Consider the following 13,198-nt stretch of genomic DNA (forward strand, 5'->3'; position numbering starts at 1 on the left):
AAATACTATGAGACAATCTCCAACTATTCTAGAAGCAACTACAGCCAACCAAGTAAGAAGTACGGCGCCCGGATGAAGGACAGCGCCAGAAGGAAGATAGAGAATAGATAAAGGTATTCAAAAAGATCTATATATATACAGATCGCTAGATAGATGCTTTGGAGCTTCAGGCGACAAGGGCCGGTACGTTGTTACGATCCAATAAGGGATCACTTATGTAAGCAGATTAGATAGGCCAATCAGGAGCGCGCCGCAGTACAGGCGCCGCAGCAACGGCGCCGAGATGGCGGCTCCGGAGCGCCGCAGCGCCGCAACCAAGACAGCGGCGCGGCGGCCCCCTTGTGAAGACCCGTATATGCAAGATGGCCTCCCCAGGCCTCTTATATTACGGCTCTTCAGCAAGCAACCAACTGATACAATCGACCAGTACCCTTTGGCTACTACTACCGTTGCTACTCTTTGTTCCCAGCGATATACTCCTGTGCTTGTAACGGTTCGTCACACAACAAAAGCTACAGTAGAAACCCTAGTAGATGCAACCCCGAGAAAATGCAAGTCCATATAGAGTTACCTAGTATATGCAAGTATACTGGTGGCGCGCCTTCGCCCCATTTGTATGTAAGTGTGACCCTAGTAACTGCAAGACTCCTAGTAAATCCAACTTTTCTGGAGCCTCCCCATAGAGTCCGTATTAGTTGCATTTACTAGGGTTTCTACTGTATTCGATATCCGCAACCGTGGTGTCGTGCAAAGTCTGAGGCCAAGATTAACAGAACATACCGAGATGGCACTCACTCACAATGAATAAGGAGCACAGCCTCGAAGAGCGAAATAACCTCCTCGAGATGGCTTTCGAGCGGCCGTCGACAAGGAAACAAGTCACAACAGTCGGTCGGTCGGCACAGAATCGCCCCGTGTCCTTTCTGCCGCCGGCGTGATATAGACCCCGAGATTACACATGATTAGCCAATAGCTAGCGTTGGAAGCAGGTGGAAACTCCACAGATGACCTCCTCTTGATGGGGGGAGTTGGGCACTTTTCAATTGGGACTAACTCACACTTGGGCCATTGTAGTCGGGTGTTATAGAATATGGTTGACTAATCAAGTTCGGTGTTATAAGTGAACTTTTAATATCACCGAAGAGAGAGGAAAGAGGCTAGGGAAAGGATTGAAAGTAAAACCGTTAAATAGTCAGGAGATATTCGTGAGAGGTCTTTCCTTCATTCCCTCCCTCACTCTATATACTAGACCATCTTTCTCTTCAGACTTGTCAACAACATATCACTCACCTTTACTTGCTCTTCTTCACCATTACCTCTACAACTTAAATCAACCTCACTACGACAAACAAGCAAAAATGGCTATCATCGTGACTCTCCCCAACGAGTACGGGTAAGTAATATAATCATTGCATCATCATCCCTCACCGTCGTTCATTTGATGGCCTCGTACTAACATACACATCACAGCTACGTCCTCCTAGCCACCGTCTCCACCTTCTTTATCAACATCTTCCACTCCATCAACACCGGCAAGCAGCGCAAGGCCTCGGGCGTCAAGTATCCCGCCGCCTATGCCTCTCAGGAGGTAGCCGAGAAGGACCCCAAGGCAAAAGCCTTTAACTGCGGTATGTCATTTATTCCTTTCCATCCCCCCACCCCGGCCCTTCTTTCCATTGACCTCCTGCGGTCAACCAATGCTAACATTCAACCAAAAAGCCCAACGCGCCCACGCAAATTTCACCGAAAACCTCACCCCCGCCATCGGCGCCATGCTCATCGCGGGTCTCAAGTACCCCGTGCTCGCCGGCGCGCTGGGCGGCCTGTGGAGCTTGAGCAGGGTGTTCTACGCCATTGGCTACACCAAGGGAGGCCCCCAGGCCCGCACCAAGTTCGGCATTATCAGCTCGGTGGGCTTGTTGACGCTTAAGTTGACGGCGGCGTATACAGCTGTGCAGATGGCTTTTTACTAAATGGAGCGGAGTTGTGAGGCGGTGAGAATGGAGGATGGGGGACTTGAAGTAGAAAAAAGACTTCCAGATAAAACTGGAAATAGAAACAGGAAATGCAACAGTAGCCCACCTATGTTGTGAATAACCAACCACTCGGTTCACCATTTCATGTGTCTACTCGTTTCATTTAAAGGGATAACCCTCAATTTATCGAATCAACGTCTATCTCTTATAAGTTCGTCAAAGAATGAAAAAGGTTTAACCAAAAAATAGGTGGTATAGCATCCCCTTACTCCCCTTACATGGCGCACCATTACTCGTCTCATCTAATTTCGTCGTGTTGACCACCATCCTTTCACCGTCACCACCATAATCTCAAGGCATCTCACTAACATTCTGCCTCTCCGGCATCTCACTAACATTCTGCCTCTCCGGCATCTCACTAACATTCTGCCTCTCCGGCATCTCACTAACATTCTGCCTCTCCGGCATCTCATGAACAACATGATGCGGCGGAAGCTCATGAACCTGTTGATGCTGGTACAATCTATCCCCGCTGTATCCATTCCCATTCCCATCGGTATACGGCGCCTCAACACCACCACCACCAGAATAAGGTTCGTAACCCCCCGGCTGCCACTTGGTTTCCTGTACTACTTGCTGTTGTCCCTGCTGCGGCGATTGTTGTTGCTGCTGTTGTTGCTGCTCTTGGTGTTGTTCCCCTTCTTCAGACAGTCCCTTTTTCTTAGTACGTCGGCGAGCAAGGAAATAGCCCAGCGCTATCGCCGCGGCAATGGCTGCGACGCCGCCTACCACGCCGCCGGCGATGGGCCCTGCCTTGCTGCTGCTGGAGGGGTCTGTTGAGCCGGAGGGCGATGGTGAGGAGGAGTCGGAGGGAGTCGGGGGCGAGGAGGGAGTCGGGGGGGGGAAGGGGTCGCTGTTGTTGGTGGCTTTAAATTTTTGGTGGGCAAAGACGGACTCTAGTTGGCTGTTGGTGAAGCCGGACTCGGGTTTTCTGCCTCTGTTGTGGTGCAAGGGAGAGTTTGGTTAGTGATTTATTCTGCTTTGTTTTGCCATGTTTCTCGGTGGGGTGTTGAAGGTCACTTACTTGTCGTTATAGAACGACTGAATCGCAGGGGCAGGCGAGTACGAGGTTCGGTTCGCTGTGTAAGTGTCTGTGATCTTCAAGGTAGCGAGATCAAACACCGCGATGCCTTGTGAGAATGGATCGGTAGTCGTGAAAACCACCTTATACAGTGGGTTGGGTCCATCTCTAGTAGTGTCGACGCCTCCGATTGTTATGATCTGACCACCACCGACCCCGTTGCAGCTGAGCGCGTGTCTGGGATTCCGTGCCGTGTAGGGAGCTTTGGTCCAGTAAAACCCGGGCAGGGTGAGCACGTAGGCATCGTCGAAGGGTACAGATACGCTGCCCAGAGTGCGACCCCAGCCGGCGTAGATGAGGATCTCGTAGGTCTGGTTGTCCGATGCCACTCCTGCCATACAATATTCCTGCCTTGGCCTGGGCGAGGTGCCCGATGTGCTTTGTTCGAACCAAGCATTGCTGTCAATGTCGAAGATGCGTGCGGTGTCCATGGAGGCCAGCCTGGCATTGCTATCGTCTGTCTGCAAATCCCCTATATAGCCTCCCACGGAAACCAGGATTCCCTTTTTGCCAAAGTTGGGCACGTAGAGCATGCTGCCAAATTGCTCCGATCCTTGTGTGGAAGCAAGGGAGACGGATGTGTTGATAGCCTTCTTCGACGCGAAGTCGTACGTGAGAAGGCCACTCACCGGTCCATCGAAGTTTGATTTAAAGCCTGTTGATCGAGGTCAGCTTCACGGATCACTTACAAAGAAGTCTTGGAGGTCGGGGGAAAAAAGCCTGCGTACCTCCGAGGAAGTAACCAACGCCATTGCCACTGGCTATCTTGCCCTGGAACGGTCTCAGTTTTTCCGTAAACATCTTATCCGCAGTACTATTCAGGTTTTGCCAGGTTCCGCCTCCTTTACCATCCGGCTTAAATGACCATAGGCCTTGAGGCTGATTGGCGTTATTTCCAAAATCCGACTTAATGCCGGCGAATCCCGTATATAGGACACCTTGCGTCTCGTCTACCCAGATTCCTCCGCCCTTGAGATTGGCGGCACCAGTCGGTTTGGATGTTGAGTCGAACCGGACTGAATCACTTGTCCAGTCCTCGGTTAGATCGATAGAAAGCAACGAGTTGGCTAGGGTAGAGTTAGGATATACCATGATTTCGACAGTTAGTGCGTGGAGAGTCTTACAGTATTGAAAGGTGATGTCAGTACCGCTGTAGTACGAGACCTCACCACCGTCAATGTACACTCGCCCGCCCAAAACGGCGGCTTTGGTTCAATTAGCCCAATGGTCCTGGTGTACTGAGGAAAAAGACAATGACGGCAATGCTCACACGCATGATAGGCTCTGCGCAGAAATGTCGAGGAACTCACGTCACCGTTGACTTGTCGTGGAAGGACGACTGAATCATCTGGCTTGGGGAGGGTGGTAATGCTAGCCGCCTGGCAAATCCATGGCTGTATTACACACCATAAAACGGGAGTCGACCTCCTGACCATGATGTCTGATTTCACAGGAAATATGAAAAAAATGCAAGAGAGAAAAGGGGAAAAGAAGAATGGGAGAGGAAGAAGAATTCTTGGGCAATATGCTACCCGTGTCAGCTTCCTACCCACAAAAAGGGCTAGTTCTCCTGAAGCGCCATTGAGACATGGTGGTAGGTGATGACCCTATAGGATCGGATCATCGTGGACTGCTACCTGGTGGCTGCTCGCCCACTCTCGTATGGTTGCATCAAGTCAGCACTACACAAAAAATAAGGCTGATCACTACTCGTCGAGTGACTTGTTGTGGAAGTGAGCCTGCCCAGTAGAGGGGCTCGAGGGGGTGATCCCCGAAGAGCGTTCGTGCTCAGCCGCGAATTGATTGACTGAGCCAGCGAGCGTTTTTAACGGGCTTCCCCGCGACAGATGGATTCTTCAGGATAACCCAACGGTAACACGAAAAGTAATTTGGTCATGCACCGGAGCGGAAACTCGACACGGTGGGCTGAAACAGGGTACGCGAGCAGGGTACGGTTCCTTCAAATGCTGGCATGGTGATAGGCATCGACATAAGACCGAGCGTTAGGATGAAGATGCGAGCAGCCCAATCAGAGCTAGCTGAGACTCAACGGGCCACTAGTTAGAATCGGAATCAAAAGCTTGACGTCTCCCCAGGCTCCAATGATGATGGCGAGCATATGATGCCGAATAGGTTTCCATTTTCATGTCGAGATGTCGCGATTCGCCAATGATGTCTGTCGTTCATGATCCAACGGCGCGGGAACATCACTGCACCGGGAAAGCACTTGGCACATCCGAGAATTTGTGCTGGCGGAAGAGGTTGCAACTTGTAAGTTCTGGGATTGAGAAGATGCAGTTCACCACGGTGAGACGGTGAGGTGAGTGCCGTGGTGAGTGGCGTCAGCTCGTCGGCTACTTGCCAGCTGTCGGGCAGCTTCCCATCACCTGTCAGCAGAGCTGCGTTTCGTACGAGGTACCTGTCCTTTTTCAACAACGGCTGGAGGGGAGCAAATGACAACAGAGCCGCCAATATATTTCTGAACAACGTCCCATCACCTGTCGCAGCCACTTGGCCGATTGCAGAAGAGCAGCGTGTCGTCAACTTTTTGATCTTGAGCAAGGCTTCCTGGACGACGGTCAACACTTTCAAAGTGGACCTTGAATTTTCAGAAGCGTCTTCAGGCAGTTGTTGCATCTTCCTGGCGAGACACACGGCCGGGATCCCGTACGTACCATATTGCTCCCCGCGGTACTCGCACGGAGCCCGCTTTTCCCCCCTAGCTTTCCACATCCAGCCTCAGGTCCCGCCTGCCGCAAGACGGTGGATGTCGAGAGTGTCTCGTGCGTTCCAGGTCTCGGAGCTAATGACACCTTGCACGTAGCCAGGAACATGGCTCATTGGTGTAGTGGTTCAATGCTGGTCCGTGACAGCAATGATATGTTTATATATATGCGCCAAGAGCATAGGTTCTACTACACTAGGTCTTAGGTCAGTTAACACGTTGACGAGATGGTCCCCGATGAGGTCTGAGAAATGATGCCACCCAATCTGGAGATTGAGGCGCTGGTGGCCATTGCGAGTTGCTCGGCTTCGGCAATTACTGTCCGGTTGTGCTCCCACCGCTCCGTCATTCTCGGGGCCCACTCCGCCGCCACGGCCCCGCCCGGTCCGCAATACCGCCCCACTGATTGCAACCGCACCCCGAGATGTCGAGTCTCAAGGAGGATCACATGAATTCTTCGCACGCACAGAAACCTATAAGAGGGGTGGCCATGTGAGACCCAGGAAGGTCTGCCACCTGAGCCGAAGAGCTCCATCGTAGGCGCTAGACAGCGCTGCCGTATGGCATCGGAACGGTTCAGAGATTTTACGAACCGCGCCATTATAGAACGGACACTACTAAACCGCTACTGAAATCCCGGATATTATCTGGGTTTACCAAGAGCGGTAAGAAATCTTCCGTATGCTGGAGTGATTATTGGTGTTGCGTTCGCACTGAATTATTAGCTGCTTAGTTTAAGTGTCCCGAGGGAACGGAACGCTAATTTAGCTTGGTGTACCCCAAAGAAAGTGGGTCTGTTGTAGAATAATTGGATAGTATACGGTTGGAAAGAAACGTAGCATCTCAAAGTGATAGCCTAGTTATACTGTATATCTCACGGTATTATATATATTGGATATCACCAACAGGTGAAAATTTTCTTGAATCTAGAAGGGATGCCTTGGATGTTTAGAGTCTATGACTTAATAGCGTATATCACTTCTAGTTCTAGTTCTTTTGAGAAGGGCGAAGGTGGCAAACTACAAAGATTCTTTCAATATTAACATTATTGCGATGGGGTGTAATAACATGTATAATGTGACGACGAACGCCTAAAATGATTGTAGAAGAGAATATAAATGTTATGACAATTCTATCACTGGAACAAATCTTGACATCTTTTCTGTAAAACTTCAAACAACGAATTGCCTTATCAAACCACCATGCCAATTCTTTCTCGTCCTTTGGTCCGCATACGACCTTCTATTTCTTATTGGTGCCCCCTGGAGTTTCAGACCTCCCCGAGTTCGCAAGACCTGCCAATGCGAAGATAGTCAATAGATTAGTACCTCGTACCACCGTTCAATAACCGGTCGGTGGACTCACTAGTAGCATCTTACTGCTTGTCTATGGGAGTGGGAAGGATATGAACCGGGTCTTTTAATCACGTGGTAGGGTCAAGAAACTGAACAACCACCTCCCATTCCATATCGTTCTGACGGGTCGGTGACGACCAGCGAATCCCTGGTGTTGTATGTTTTTTTCTTTCTTTTTTTTTTCCCTGAAGTTTCTTCTGTCATTTTTTCTGTCATTCAGTTCAGTCGACCGTTCTTTTCACCTCTTTTGTGCTTTTCTCCTTTTATCTAATACATCGCTTTTCGGTCTCTAATTCTGAGTCACTTGTACCACTTGTAACGGCCTGGTCATCCGTCGCAACTATATAAGACCACCTGAGCAACCGAATTGCCAGCTTCGGTTACTTGTACCCTTTTGCGAGGACACGGCTTGGCTAGCGTAGTGGTCTGCCACCGCCGTCACACCACTCGGTAATATTGTCATTGGCTAGAGGAACGTTTGGCGTGACTGCCTTGCGCGAAGTCAGCACGGAAACTGCAGAAAGAGGGGTTTCCGATCCCAGAACTATTGGTGGCCTGCAGTGGGCTGCACTCGACAAGCCCAATCTTTTATCACCTGAAACTCTTGTTCCGTGTCTTCTTCTTTTCCGAAGAAGTCCGGTGGTCTCTCACCCTTCAACACAATTCTTCTCCAAGCCAGCAATTCCTTCAGGCCTCACACTGACTTGTTCTTTGGATGACCGCGCCTACCATGGACTCAACAGGCGACACGGCCGAGCAGGACGATTGGACGGACACAACGCATTCTCCATCGGAACTTTCAGAGGGTACCGACTCAGATTCAGAATTACGACGCCTATTATCTTTGCCACCGCACTTCAGATCATATGAAGCCTACATTGAATATTCCATCGCGAGGTTCGAACCGGAAGGCGTTCCTGAAATTGCGTACGACCGCCTATGCGCAAGTTGTACGGCAGCGTTCAAGATAGTAAGCGAAATGGTTACTCAAAGAAACACCGACAGGAAGATCCCCTTTTGCAGCGTCAAGGAGTTCCTGACATCAGCTGCTGAAGGAAACTGCCATGTCTGTCATTGGCTCATGACTGCGACTTTAAAACAACATGGATGTATTGTATTTTGCAGAACGGCCCAGTCCGTGATCGACCGAGACTACGTCAAAAAGCCTGATTCGAGTGTTGATGCACTTGGGTGCGTGGACGCGGCCTTAGAATGGGCCATCCAATTACATACACGAATAACACAATCCGGGGAAGAAACTGAGCTGTCTATCAGGTCTACTGTTGTGGGAGGTGATGGAAAGATAACCATTGTGTGGTGCATGTTCTTAGACTGGTATTACAACGGAGGTGAGTGTTCACTAACCAAGCTTCCTGGTAGATGATACAAACGAAAATTTATTTGGCAAATACACAGCATTGGCTGATCATAAATAACTTTCATAGCACGGGGTTTTCCAACTTCTCTCAGTACGGCAAGCGACGCTAGCTGGAATCAAGCACTCAAATGGATCAAAAACTGCCGCTCGCATCCCCGCTGTAACCCGGTCCAGGTCGCAACTTTGCAAGATAATTATCCTGCCCGGCTGCTCGCAGTGGGACTCACCGGAGAGGCGTACGTCAGGCTTTGCGAAACAAGTAGGGATACTTTTTCGAAGGAGCGGTCATACATGACACTCAGTCATTGTTGGGGGAAAAACGGCGTCCCCATTCGTCTCTTGAAGGAAAACTACATCCAGTTCTTGAACGGCATTCAACTTGGCGAGCTACCAAACACCTTTCGTCATGCCATCGAACTGACTCGGAAATTGGGGGTTCCCTTCCTCTGGATTGATTCCCTGTGCATCATCCAAAACTCGGCTGAAAACAAGGACTGGATCCAAGAATCAGCCAAAATGCAACATGTTTACCGGAATTCCTTCCTAAACCTGGCTGCTGGCGCCTCACCAGATTCGAGTGGCGGCTTATACTACCGACGAGATCGGCTTTCGGTCAGACCTTGGTTCGTACAATTAGAAGATGATCGTTACTTATTGGCGGCATATAAAAGCGAACACACCGATCCGGAGATAACGGAGCTCATTCTATACACTCGTGGATGGGTGCTTCAGGAACAACTCCTAGCACGACGGACCCTTGTTTTTGGTAAAAAGGAGCTATATTGGGAATGCTTAACGTGCCAAGCAAGTGAATCTTTTCCCGACACGATTGAAAGACCTTTCTCCTTCTATTATAAGATATTCCCACATGACTGGGAAAGTCTCCTTAACGGCAGGCTAGTTGACTCAAACCGGCGGAGGGCGTGGATGCTCTTACTAGGGACATACTCTAAAAGGTCTCTGACCGAGCCTTCAGATAGGCTTGTGGCTATATCCGGGCTCGCAGAGCAGCTAAGCAGCACATGGAGTGGTATAGCCTATCTTGCCGGATTGTGGTCATATCGCCTCATTCAACAGCTTTTGTGGATTGGCGGAAACGAATACGGCCAGAAACACACAGACATAGCCCCTTCATGGTCTTGGGCCTAAGTCATTCAAGACTGTCAACCTGAAATGGCCATGTGTGTAGGCGTGTATGATGACCCAGGACCTGTGGATGTTTTGGCTGAGGTCCTGGATGCCAAAGTAACTCCCAGAAATACGACAAGTCCTTTTGGGCCAGTTGCTTGTGGCGCAAGCATTAGGATAAGGAGTCCCGTTGTTCGAGCTAGAATAACCGAACCTCCGGACGAAAACATGGATGGCTCGTGCCACTTAGAACTCAAGGAGTACGGTGACACGACGGAGCTTACATTCGAGGAATTTAATGTTGCTTGGGACGACAATAATGACGCCAAGGGTGCTATACAATATGCCTACTTAGCACCAATGCAGATTGAAACTCAGGATGTCGAAAGGGTGTGGCTGTATGGACTGGTCCTTGAGAGACGGAAGCCCATATGCATCCCTGTGAACCTCGGTTTCAAAGGGCTGGGTTCTTTTCGTTACTCTATGGCGAACTTTACCCCTATGTTCGTGCTTCTGACGACGACTCGGATGACGACAGTGATGACGGACTTGATGAACACTCTCCCAATGGTATGGATAATCGTCCTTCACGTCCATCTCTTGAGGGCAATAATGAAGAGGATGTCTACAAATACCACAGGTGGCGGTTTCAAAGGTATCTGCACGAGCTGGTCAAGGAAGGATTGTTTTGGGACATCGACGCATGGTTTGCTGAAAGAGTTGGAGAAGGACCGGAAGAGCGCATGAGATACTTGAAGAACGACCCATATGTTAACGGCCCTCCGTTGAATACTAATCTGGAGGACCGGTATCCCCCGAAAGTAGAACGGAGATTCAGCCCCAACATCTTGGCTTTTCTCAGAGCCATTGCCCGAATTGCCCGGGCCAACAAGGCAAACGGGATTCCAGATCCAGTACTCGGAATGGGCGAAGGGAATGGATTTTACACGTACGAGATTGTGTAAAGGCTGAAGCGCTGGGACTTTGTTAGTGTTATTGCTTGATTTTTTTCTTTGTTTTCTCTCGATTCAGTATTGAAGTGTTTTTGGTCCCAGAGATTTCTGTTGAAGCAGACTACCGTCTCGGCAGTCGATCCACACATGGACCTCAGTCATGTATATATATATCGAGAGTCTCCCTCTCATCATTCACCTACTCTCCTTTTGCTCTTTAGTCAATCAATCAAGGAATTCTCTTGCCGATCCTCTGCCCTAAATTCCCTGTGCCCACTCATGTGCTCCAACATTCTTCACCAAGACTTCTGCAACCCGCGAAGCCTGCGACGCAAAAGCAAGGGAGCTCGTCAGCGGTGGAGAAGTTGTCCCAGTCGACGGAGGAGAGAGAGCGGCATTGTCTACTTGAACCCCGCCTGCCAGTACTTGGGCCACTGCGGTATGGCAGACGGTTGCCCATAAAACGGCGCATTATATTGGTTGCCGGCGGTGTTGTTATTCGTTTGATACCCTGCGCCCATATTTAAGTTCATAAACCCGCGTCCACCATTTTGACAGGGAAGCACTCCAATACGCTTGTCATGATGCCGCTGGAATCGATGGGCCCTAGGTACCGGGACGAAGTTCCAACGTGAGTGCCCCGTGACCCCTGTTGACGTGGCTTCTGAGTGTGGACGTTTGTGGCTAATCATCGTGGACGGGTCGTAGGTTTCGGCGACCACCTCAAGACGGAATTAATGCGTTAGGCTTGGCGCCGGTGATGAAGTCTCCGGTTCTGGCTGTTCCTAGGGAGCCCAACCCCAGTCCCAGAAAAGCCAATAGGACTCGTAAAGAACAGTGGCGCTGACAGTGGCGCACAAATTCCAGTTGACGAAATATCCTACAACTCGCGGATTTCGAGCCGGGAAGAGAAGCTTCCGTTTGTGATAGCCCTCATGGCGAGGCAAGGTACGCAAACCCTTTCTGCCCAGCCTCGAGTAGAGCCTCGCGGTTAGACTTTGTCTTATGGTCAAGTTGCCGTGCACAGAGGAGACTGACCGCGATTGCAGGGTATGACTTGGCACTGATGGACGAAACGCGAAAAGTGCTGGAGAAAACAGGCAAGCCTACCGTCCTCAGAACCGGACGAAGAATGTATAACTGAGTGGGCTTGCCTCTGGAAGAGCGAAATGAGATGAGGCGATGCCCTTTGGGGATGGCACTGTGATGGCGTTGACAGCTTCGTTACTTGTATTAGTATTTGTTTCATCTGTGTATTCGGGTAGATAAAACATTTCTCAGTGGTTTCTTTCGGGCATTGCTCGGTTTATCATTCGAAGCAGTCCCGTGGTTGTGCGGAGTGATCGATACCTCTAGCTCTCGATTATTGTTCATGGCCAAGGCAAACGGGCATTGCGAAATGCGAAGAACAACTTCCACCGCATTATGTCCAGTGCGCGGATGAGGAAACAAATGATGGGTGTCACGGCACGTAGATTTTGGCAAGTGAGTGGCATCAGCTACTCTGACAAGTGTAATAAATAACTAACGATGGGGAGTAAGAAGGAAGAAGAAGGAGTGCATGTCTGATTGCACGAAATACAGCAAGAATCGGGAAGTGGGTCCAGAAGGTTGAAAGTGAAGATCGCACAAGTGAATACAGCAATGGAGAGTGAGACAAGGGGGTATGTAGCCACTCAGAAAGCATGGCTTGAAGCTAGGAGGCATTGAATTCCTTGGTGGTATAAGAGCCATGAAGGACCGAATTTGGATTTGCGCTCCAGGGGGCACCAATAGGAAATAGAAGGTCGTATGCGGACTAAAGGACGAGAAGAACTGGCATGGTGATTCGAAGGGTTTCATCTCCCATTCTTTCTCGAGGGCGATGAAATCGATGTCGGCATCTTCTACCCAGAGCTTTCGGATGGCTTCGATCCAGCCGGCGGCCATGGCCTTGACGTCGGGACGCTCCTTCGCGACATGGCGGTACTTGGGGGTATCGTAATCGCCGACAATGAGATGGGTACAATCGGGGGTGAGGTCGTGTTTGTGCTTGCCGCCGAGTTCATCGGTTTTGCTGGCGATGTCATTCTGTTGATTCAAGAGTCAGTTGGCTGTCAAAAGCGAGAGAGTCAGGAAATCAGTTACTGTACCCTTAGTTCTGGAGAGACGCTGGTGCAGCACACGACGAGACGCCCTTGAGAGGATGGGAGGGATCAAAGAGGACGTTATCGGGGTCTGACGATGGCGATCCGGCGCTCATTTTGTCGCATTGGTTGTCCTGTTGAAGAATTGAAGCAACCTAGCTGATGTTCATACGGGAACTCCAGCTGGTGGACCGCGAACACCTCTACGGCTTGCAGGCAGTGCACTTTACCACTAACACAGCACCGCGTCGCGTGGGCACCTGACTGCGAGGACCCCTGCACCTAGAACCTCATTGTGCGACTTTGTAAGTGTACACAGTAGGCAGAATCCCCGGGTTAGGGTTATTATGACGGCTGAGGGGCCCGTGCGCGCTTCCAAGGGCGTGCCTCGCCCTACGGCCACGGTCCCGTCTACC

The 13,198-nt window shown here is 50.3% G+C and overlaps 4 protein-coding genes across 4 annotated transcripts; 2 read left to right on the plus strand and 2 right to left on the minus strand.

Moving 5' to 3' along the window:
* Positions 1 to 1,358: 1,358 nt before the first annotated feature.
* Positions 1,359 to 1,973, plus strand: NEUTE1DRAFT_143468 (uncharacterized protein; the record flags this gene model as incomplete). Its single annotated transcript, XM_009858994.1, has 3 exons — positions 1,359 to 1,393; positions 1,471 to 1,628; positions 1,720 to 1,973. 3 exons carry the CDS (start codon positions 1,359 to 1,361, stop codon positions 1,971 to 1,973), a joined length of 447 nt encoding a protein of 148 aa, XP_009857296.1.
* Positions 1,974 to 2,327: 354 nt separating this feature from the next.
* NEUTE1DRAFT_115496 (uncharacterized protein) lies at positions 2,328 to 4,553 on the minus strand (the record flags this gene model as incomplete). The annotated part of the gene is made up of 5 exons (XM_009858995.1): positions 2,328 to 2,973; positions 3,061 to 3,772; positions 3,807 to 4,184; positions 4,242 to 4,322; positions 4,388 to 4,553. 5 exons carry the CDS (start codon positions 4,551 to 4,553, stop codon positions 2,328 to 2,330), a joined length of 1,983 nt encoding a protein of 660 aa, XP_009857297.1.
* Positions 4,554 to 7,843: 3,290 nt separating this feature from the next.
* NEUTE1DRAFT_126950 (uncharacterized protein) lies at positions 7,844 to 10,668 on the plus strand (the record flags this gene model as incomplete). Its single annotated transcript, XM_009858996.1, has 5 exons — positions 7,844 to 8,546; positions 8,643 to 9,711; positions 9,765 to 9,768; positions 9,806 to 10,111; positions 10,381 to 10,668. The coding sequence occupies 5 exons, from the start codon at positions 7,913 to 7,915 to the stop codon at positions 10,666 to 10,668; spliced, it is 2,301 nt and encodes a 766-aa protein (XP_009857298.1).
* Positions 10,669 to 12,116: 1,448 nt separating this feature from the next.
* Positions 12,117 to 12,406, minus strand: NEUTE1DRAFT_119288 (uncharacterized protein; the record flags this gene model as incomplete). The annotated part of the gene is made up of 1 exon (XM_009858997.1): positions 12,117 to 12,406. The coding sequence occupies one exon, from the start codon at positions 12,388 to 12,390 to the stop codon at positions 12,181 to 12,183; it is 210 nt and encodes a 69-aa protein (XP_009857299.1).
* Between the last annotated feature and the right edge of the window lie 792 nt (positions 12,407 to 13,198).

This window comes from Neurospora tetrasperma, assembly GCF_000213175.1.
Source record: "Neurospora tetrasperma FGSC 2508 unplaced genomic scaffold NEUTE1scaffold_81, whole genome shotgun sequence".
Taxonomy (NCBI): Eukaryota; Fungi; Ascomycota; class Sordariomycetes; order Sordariales; family Sordariaceae; genus Neurospora; species Neurospora tetrasperma.